The sequence below is a fragment of the Myotis davidii genome, unplaced genomic scaffold (assembly GCF_000327345.1).
Source record: "Myotis davidii unplaced genomic scaffold, ASM32734v1 scaffold227, whole genome shotgun sequence".
NCBI classification, from domain to species: domain Eukaryota; kingdom Metazoa; phylum Chordata; class Mammalia; order Chiroptera; family Vespertilionidae; genus Myotis; species Myotis davidii.
The window spans coordinates 1,934,177-1,943,151 of record NW_006298519.1 but is presented as its reverse complement, the minus strand read 5'-3'; the positions used below and the strand labels follow the sequence as shown (position 1 = coordinate 1,943,151).

At 52.9% G+C, this 8,975-nt stretch overlaps 1 protein-coding gene and 1 long non-coding RNA gene across 2 annotated transcripts in view; both read left to right on the top strand.

Moving 5' to 3' along the window:
- PSMG1 (proteasome (prosome, macropain) assembly chaperone 1) overlaps positions 1-968 on the top strand; it is a 13,440-nt gene extending 12,472 nt beyond the window's left edge. Inside the window, exon 7 of the mRNA XM_015570726.1 lies at positions 213-968. Coding sequence (XP_015426212.1) covers positions 213-287 — 75 coding nt within the window. The 3' untranslated portion in view covers positions 288-968. The remainder of the gene's footprint in view (positions 1-212) is intronic.
- Positions 969-6,764: 5,796 nt separating this feature from the next.
- LOC107184728 overlaps positions 6,765-8,975 on the top strand; it is a 3,717-nt gene continuing 1,506 nt past the window's right edge. The window contains exons 1-2 of the long non-coding RNA XR_001515623.1: positions 6,765-7,064; positions 7,915-8,046. This is a non-coding gene — a long non-coding RNA (uncharacterized LOC107184728). The remainder of the gene's footprint in view (positions 7,065-7,914; positions 8,047-8,975) is intronic.

Below are 8,975 nucleotides of genomic sequence, written 5' to 3'. Positions count from 1 at the left end.
AAGGGCTTCAGGCGGTCTGCGGAGGTCAGGGATTCCTCTGAGTTTTGAGTGACAGGAGGACACCCTTAGATGTGTGACCCACTTGCCTTTTGTTTGAAAGGTGAATGGCAGCGCCCTTTCCAGGTGGGCGCCAGTGCAGGGATTGGGGTTGCATGTCTCTTCTAACTGAATTCTCAGCCTCACTGTGTAACGTCTTTATTCTCTCCTTTCAGAATATTCCCCAGAGCACAGAGATGCTGAAGAAATTGGTGATGACAAATGAGATTCAGAGTAACATTTACACGTGATTCCAGATGGTTTTGTCACCTGTGTCACCTGTCCATTCCTTGGGGGGCAGCAGCAGCACTGTTTCATAGGTTCCTTTTTTTTAAGAAGTATTTTGAGGGTATTAAAAACAGAATAAACTTATTTTAAATTCATTGTAGTTATAGTTGTTTTTTGTGGTGGTGCTGTTCACGGCTGAAATAAGCCAGTTGTTTTTTTTATCCACTAGGTGGGAGTATTGTTTTATTTGAGTGTTTTGAGGTAATATAGTTGTTTTTAAAAAGCCACAGGTTGTATTAATATGGCAAAGTATAGTTAATTTGGTGCAGAAATTCTCTGTGATATCTGAAAGTTGATGGTCTGTTGGTGATTCCTAATATACGGAAAGTTTTTCATAGGAAGTTTTATGAGTTCTACAGTTTTGGTTTTTTTTTTGTTCTTTGGGTAAAAATTGATAAGGTAACAAAGATATATATTTGCTCAAAATGAAATAGTAATACAGTTGCATTTATTTCATCACTTCAGTAATACTTGACAGGCAGCCTCTTCACCCACTTTCTTAGGGCTCTTGTGCAAGGTTAACTGTGTTGGTGTAATCAGCACTAATGGGGTGTTCTCATTGGAATGTGACTTGAGTCACGAACTCCTAGTAGCCATACTACTTCCCAAAACCACAAACTCAAGTGCATTAGTGAAAATAAGTTTTAAAATGGAGTTTAGAAATGTTTCTTACTCTTTTTCTTCCTTTTTAGGTATTGAATAATTTATATACTAGAGGTCCGTGCACCGGTGGGGGCCCTCAGCCTGGCCTGCACCCTCTCGCAATCTGGGACCTGTTGGGGGATGTCGGACTGCTGGTTTTGGCCTGATCCCCACAGGCCAGGCCGAGGGACCCCACTGGTGTGTGAATCTGTACACTGGGCCTCTGATATGCATATAAGATCTTTAGTTAATCTCTTCCCGCCCTCCCCGCTTCCCTCTTCCCTCTGAGATTCATCAGTCTGTTACATGTTTCCATGCCTGTGTGTTGAGCATCTGCCCCCTGGTGGTCAGTGTGCATCATAGCTACCGGTTGGCCGGTCGCTTAAGCTTTTATATATATAGATAGCTTTATACCTCCTACCCATTTATACCTTCTAGATTCAGTTTATTTACTGTCATTGGTAGTGGTTGGAGGTGGGGTGGGAGAGGCCGTTTACTCACTCCTTGAGTAAGCTTGGTTTCCTTCCAGTAGTGAAGTTTTGTGTTTAGTCCATGTATGAATACATCCTGGTAGAAATGGAAGTGTTTTCCTTGTTGCAGAAACAGTGTGCATCCATTTACAGATGTGTTTGTAGAGCCCGAAGGTGACATCAGTTGTGAGAATGAAAAGACATAAAAGTCTAGATATATTGAATTTTAAGGCCAAAGTATCCAGCAGATAAGAACAAACAATGACCTATCTTGCCCATCAGCTGTTACCGCCTAATGCCCGCATTTGACTTTGGAGGCTTAAAGCAACCACCATCCATTCTCATGGTGCCGGTGGGTGGGTGTCCCTGCTAGTGTGTGCTGTGTGCACACACTATTGTGTCATTGTGTCATTGTTCCCTCAGCAGGTCTGCCCAGGCATTTCTCACAGTTGCAGAGGAGCAAAAGGGAACAACCTGGCTGGGGTGGCTCAGTGGTTGAGCATCGACCTATGAACCAGGAGGTCATGGGTTGATTCCTGGTCAGAGCATATGCTGGGGTTGTTGGCTCGATCCCCAGTGCAGGAGGCAGCTGATCAGTGAATGATTCTCATCATTGATGTTTCTCTCTCCCTCTCCCTCTCCTTTCCTCTCTGAAATCAATAAAAAAATATATTTAAAAAATAAAGAAAATGATTTTTTTTTAGTTCATAGTATAGCTTTGCAGCAAACAGGCAAATTATTACATGATTTGAGATTTAGGACACAAACTTGTAAAAATTAGTTTGGTATGCAGCCAAGTTACGCAACACACAAAAGTCAACTGTCTAACAGTTTTGCTCCTGTTATTCTTGACAGAGGCCTGGAAAGAGCCTATTTTACAAACCACGACACCAAGGCCACGGTGATTGAGTAGGGCAGGTCGGACCCTGGCAGTGCCGCACCACGCTCTGCTCTTCCTGCTCGGCCGGGGCTGCAGTGGCCAGAACTCCTCATGGCCGGAACCACCTGGGAGACTGGGCTCAGCCCTGCAGGGAGGGAGGGTCCAGAAGACCAGATTCCAGGCCACAGCAGCTCTGCATCCCCCGTCACAGCCGGTGGACCTGGGGGTGACCGGCAGTCTGTGGCCAGGCCACGCTGACATGGGGCCAGGCTGTTGATATGTGGTGTCTCCAAGGGCGGCCGTGGGGCCCATCACAGTCTTCTGTGGAGGCTGAGCTCCGGCCTGGGCCTGGCTGTCGTGACACTCATCCCCTCCCTGAGTCCAGGTCTGCCAACCGAATGCGTGGGCACAAGCTGGGCAGAGAAAGGGGGGTGCCTGACTCCAGGCCTGCTGGGAGGAACATACGGGGCGTGCGGCCGGGCTCAGACACGGCAGCTGGGAATCTGTGGGTGCAGAGAGAAGACACTGAAATAGCAGCACTGGCCTCGGGGCTGGGCTCTGGATGGCAAAATGGGATTTGGAAGCCCGTCTTCTGGGAATAGCTCCTCCTACCGAGCCTGGTGAGTCCTCGCCAGCAGCTGCCAGTGCCAGGGCACCCATCCCAGGGCACCTCGGCCCACAAGGCCCGGCCGCACAGACCCCACAGCCAACACTGGGTGCCAGCCGGCTCAGCCAAGACAAACCCGCTGCCAGGCTTGGTGAGGCTGGCTTCTGGGCTTGTCCCCGGAGAGGTTGGGTTTCTCTCTCTGATTCCAGGATGCCACCAACTTGCAGAGATGCTGGGCCTGCGCAGAGGCCCCCAACGCCCCGCCCGCCCTGCACAGGACATGCACACTGAGGCAGGTACCGGGCCAGGCAGGGCTCCGGGCACCTCCAAGGTCTTCTCACGGCTGGACCCGGCGGGGTCTCCACGGGGTCAAGCATGGGCCTTTGATGTTTATGGCAAAACCACCTGCGTCTTGAGCCGCCATGTGGCTGCCAGACTGCGGAGCTGCTGGCGATGACTCAGAAATTCCGGGCGGGCCCTCTAACGGCTGGAGCGCTGGCTTTCGACCACACGGTAATAACTTGGCCGCCTGCTCCATCTCTTAATATTAAAATGTGAGATCGCTCCTATATTCATGTCTGTGCGTTGTAAACCCGATATTACACATGACCGATACCAAAATAGTTCCAAGTGTATGCATTTCAAAGGAAATGGAGTCCTCGGGCCGCAGCGGACTTGAAAGGTGCCGGAGGAAAGGGTAGGACACGCTGTTGTTACTGCAAGTTCGCAGAAATGCTGGGGCCTTTTAAGAGATGAAGTTCATTCTGTCGAAAAAGTTTAAATGTTACGTAGAACCCCCAAAGCGTTTCTGTGTTTGGACTAATCTGCTTAGAGTTCTAACAGTCATCCCGTTTCTCCCCCTAAGATTCTATAGTCCATCAGCGGACGTGCTGCGATCCTCCCTGGTTCTAGAATTCCCACCTCCTTTCAGTCCTAAAGCTTCCTGAAGCCGCGATGTCATCCTGGCCCTCTGCCCTCTGCCCTCTGGAAGCGTCTGCGGGTGCCCAGCGTGAGCTCACTGTCCGAGCTCACCGTCCAGCTCCTAAATGCTCGGCCGCCTTGTCTCAGACAAGGCTCGTAGGAGAGAATTGGGTCTCGGGTAAGCAAAGGCTCATTTTATTATTATTTTTAAATCCTCACCCGAGGATATTTTTCCATTGACTTTTAGAGAGTGGAAGAGAGAGGGAAAGATAGAAACATCAATGTGAGAGAAACACATCAATTGATTGCCTTCCGCACGGGCTCGTGCAGAAGGATCCTGCAACCGAGGTGTGTGTCCTTGACCGGAATCCAACCCAGGACCCTTCGGATCCACGGAGCCAAACTGGCTCATTTCATCGCCACCTCCGCCTTCCATTGGCCTGGGGCCTCCGTTTCCCTGACCCACCCCTTCCCCGTGCGCGTCCTGTCAGTTCATCAGGTGAACTCCAGATACCTGCTCCCGTCCGGGCTCCTGCCTGGCCCACCTCTGGCTTATCTCCCCCTGTACCGCCCCCTTTCTTCAAAACTCAGCTCCACTTGCAGCTGCTCTCACCTAAAGCCCATGGAGCACCTGGGACCATCTTACCTGGACCCGGAGCGCTCTGAGCAGACACCACCTCCGGGGAAGACCTGCGGGGCCGGTGATGCTCGTCCAGATTTCCAGAACTCGGGTGGGGCAGACACCTCTGGGGAGAGGAGATGGGAGACCTGCCTGCAGGTGCACCCCGCACAGGTGAGAATTCTCTGGAGCCGGAAGTCGGCAGGTGCGGGAACAGGAAGTAGAATTTTGGCCACAGCAGTTCAGGGTTATCACCAGTTTCCCCCTGAGTAGGAATTAGAGCCAGGAGCGGGCTGTGCAGTGCAGAGCGAGAAGCACGGCCCTGGGGCCACTTGGACTTGGGGGGAACCCCACCTCTGACCCCTGTTAGCGGGATGGCCTCAGGTAAGTCACGGAACAGGTCTGAGCCTCGTTTTCTCTTTTGTAAAATAAAGAAAATAGAATCTGGCCCTGGCCAGTGTGGGTCAGTTGGTTGGGCGTCTTCTCATGCATCGAAAGGTTGCTGGTTCAATTCCTGGTCAGGGCACATCCTGGGTTGTGGGCTCGATCCCCGGTGAGGGGCTGTGCAGGAGGCAGCTGATCAATGTATTGCTCTCACATCCATGTTTCTCTCTCTCTCTCTCAAAATCAATTATAAAGTCTTTTAAAAAAAGGAAAGAAAGTAGACTCTGCTGGGGTGAGCTGGTTGTAGGATTGCAGGCTGTAACCCGTGTGCGATGTGTATTCCTTACATCTGTGTTCATTCTTCACCGGGAGCAGTGGTGCAGCACTCGCTGGTTCCGGGCGACCTTGAACCACCTGAACAATGAGATCGACTGCACTTGGTTTGCGGGTCTCCAGACAAAGACGCGCCTCGGGGGCGGGCGTCTCTCAGGTGGCAGTTCTGAGTCCCGCGTCTCTGGGAGACCGAGGTTGTGGGGGGCAGGCGAAGTGGGGAGGTGGGGAGGAGTGTCTTAGTGCTCAGGCTACTACAGCACAATTCCATAGGCCGCGTGGCTTAAAATATATTCTTACAGCTCTGGAGGCTGGATGTCTCCAATCAAGATGCGCTGAGCCGGTACCTGGAGAGAGACTCTCACTTGCAGGCAGCCATCTTCCCTCGTCTCCTCGTGGTGGGGGGAGCAGCTCTGTTCCTCTTAGGAGGGCACTGTCCCACCCTGCAGGCACCCCCCCACACCCATCACCTCCCAGAGGCCCCCTCCACATACCGCCACACTGTAGGGGGGGTGTTTCAACATCAGAATTAAAAAAAGATATATTTTTTTATTGATTTCAGAGAGGAAGGGAGAGGGAGAGGAGAGGGAGAGAGAGCGAGCGAGCGAGAGAGAGAAACGTTGATTGGCTGCCTCCTGCACCCCCACACTGGGGATGGAGCCCGCCACTTGGGCATGTGCCCTAATGGGGAATTGAACTGTGACCTCCTGGTTCATAGGTCGACGCCGAACATCAGAATTCGGAGGGGACATAAACATGCAAGTCCACAGCAAGGAGGGAGAACCGTGGCCCCGGGTCCGGGGTCAGGAGTGACAGAGACAGATGGGGGAGGTGAGGGGGAACGTGGGTGTCAGCCCTGGGGCAGGAGTGGGATGCAGCGCAGAGAGGGGGTGGGAGGTGGGAGGACTTGGTTTCCGTGGGCAGGACCCTCGGGCTACATGCTGACAACACGGTGCAGGAGGAGAAATCCAAGGACAACTGCTCCTCTGGGTTAAAAACTGAGTTATTTTTTTAGATATGGTTTTGTTTTTCATTTTCAGTGACCACTGCCCCCCCTGACGTAGGGATGCTCTGGAGCCGAAAAGCACCGTACTCGGGCTGTGGCCACTGCATCTGCGTCACAGCCGACCACCACTGCCTCACCCCTTCCCCTCCAAGGAGAGATTTATTCTCCCAAGGCACAGTCTCAGCCGCGGGAAATGTTCCATGGACGTGCTGCTTCTTTGGGCTCTCCCTGCCTCCTTTCCCCCCAGGCTAGCTAGTGGACTCACTGCAGAGCTCCTGAGCTGGTGTGGCTCAGTGGATAGAGCACTGGCCTGTGGACTGAGGGGTCCTGGGTTCGACTCCGGTCCGCGGCATGTGCCGGGGTTGTGGGCTTGATTCCCGGTGTGGGCCGTGTAGGAGGCAGCCGATCAAACCCCAGTGTGGGGCGTGCAGGAGGCAGCCCATCAATGATTCTGTCTCTTCATTGATGTTTCTATCCCTCTCCCTTCCTCTCTGAAATCAAAAAAATTATAGAAAAATAAACAAGCGAAAAAACTCACCAAAAAACAACTTCTGAGCTGAGTTCAGTCTGAGGAGAGGTTGTATATTTAATTAGCTTTGGTGTCTACTAAACACATTGGCACTGCAGCTCCTCTGGACAAAGGATCGTGCCCCCCCCACCCCCCCCGCCCAGGCCACTCTAGGTCTCGGGGAGCTGGCGTTTGCTGGGGCTGCTCGTGAGATGATGCTGCAAAGGACTTGCAGCCACTTGGGGCGCGTGGGCGCTGGCGTTCCTCACTGCGCATTTCCTGCTCGGAGATGAGACCAGCACCAAGTCATGCGGGGTGCGACCCACAGATGACTCGTGGAGGCATTTTACGTTTCCATCACCTTATAAACTCAGTGTGTTAGAACATTTACTGTCTGTGTGTCTCTTTAAATAGATTTCTGTTATTAATAGGGATTTACAACCTAACTTCATTAGTGAAGTCTATTTCTGACTCTGGTGCTTTGGTGAGGATTTAGGTTCTTAGTCACCGTACGTGCCTGTCACACCGAGCAGAGTCTTAATGAGGCAGAGCAGCCGGGTCACACAGGCCCTCGGGGGCCCCGGGGAGAGATTAGGGTCCCAGACCTCGGCCTTCCGGGAAGCACAGTCTGGCCTTCAGGTGACCCCTGTTAGTCCCTGCGGGCAGGGCAGTACCACCTGCGGGCAGTGCCCAGAGCAGCCTCCCTCCCATGTCCAGAGAAGCCGCATATCACGAATCCCCTCCGACAAAGGGAACCTCCGGGGTCTGCTCCGCTCCCCTGAGAGAGAGGCCTCCCTACTCCTCCCCCTCCCCCCGCCTCTCTGCTGTTGTGGGCTCAGTGCTTTTAAAGGCCCTTTGCTTTTATTTGAATGGGTCCTTGGAAGGGAGGCAAATAGCACACGCCCATTCTCTTGTTTTATACAGAATTTTCTCCATTTATTTCCCATACATATTTAAAATATATGTACATATTTGTTGATTTCAGAGAGGAAGGGAGAAGGAGAGAGAGAGAAACATCAATGAGGAGAGAGATCATTGGCCCGCCCCCGTCCCACAGGACAGACACCCTGCCTTCTGTCGCCAGGCCCTTCTCGGTGCTCTCTCTCCGAGAAGCATGGGCTCCTGGAGAGACCTTCCGAGCATCAGATGCTCCATCACGTCCTCATGTAGCTCAGGGAGACGTGATGGGGAACGATTTCTAATTTCTCCCTTTTACCTCTTAGTGGCTCCCAACTTAGCTGCGTGTTCGCATCGCCCGGGAGATTTTCAAAGGCTCAGCGCCCTGCTGCAGGCCCCACTGCGCCAGTGTTTCTGAGGCGGGTGCTGGTGTCGGTATTGTTCTAACGCGCCTCCAAGTGAGTCTGGTGCTCTCTCTAATTCAAACCCCGCGGGGATCTTGTCAGTGGGTGGGGTGGGGGCTGTGATGCTGCTGGTGGGACACCCTCAGCTGGGGAGCGAGGGCACGGGGTCCCAGCGACAGGGCACATAGTAGGGCTGAAGAAGTGCTTGCTGAGTCAGGTAACGGCCTGGTGAACGCGAGGAGTAAGGGCCATATGGGACAGCGCCCATGCGCACACCTCACCGTTGGGGAAACTCACCACAGTGTTAAAAGTCACTGGAAGGTGCCTGGCTGGTGTGGCTCAGTGGTTGAGTGTTGACCTATGAACCAGGAGGTGACGGTTTAATTTGCGGACGGGGGACATGCAGGCTTGATCCCAGGGTAGGGTGTGTGGGAGGCAGCGGATCAGTGATTCTCTGTCATCATTGATGTTTTCATCTCCCTCTCCCTCTCCCTTCCTTTCTGAAATCAATAAAAGTATATTTTAAAAAAAGTCACTGGAAGTGTTTTGAACAGCAGTCTCTCGTTACTGCAAAACAGCTAGGTCAGCTTTGTGGCTGGAAGGAACTGACGCGTTACCCCCCTCAGGCATCTGCAGGTCACTTGTCCCGGGGACGTTTAAGAACAGGGCCGGGAGGGAAGAGGGGCCGTCTCCACGCAGCGGCCGCATGTTACGTCCGATGGCGGCGCCTTCCACCCAGCGCCCCTCACGGGACGGTGCTGCCTGCACACTCCCGCCCGGACTGCGAGAGGGTGAGGGGTTCAAGGTAGAGGAGCTGCCTGTCCCTGCAGCTCCTGCCAGCAGGCCGCTGGTCTGTTTCTAGAGCAGTGGTTCTCCACCTTGGCTGCACACTAGAATCACCTGGGAATCTTTTAAAAATCCTGATTTCTGGGCCTCATCCTCCGGAAATTCTGTTTGTTACTAATGTTGTGGCACCACCCCTG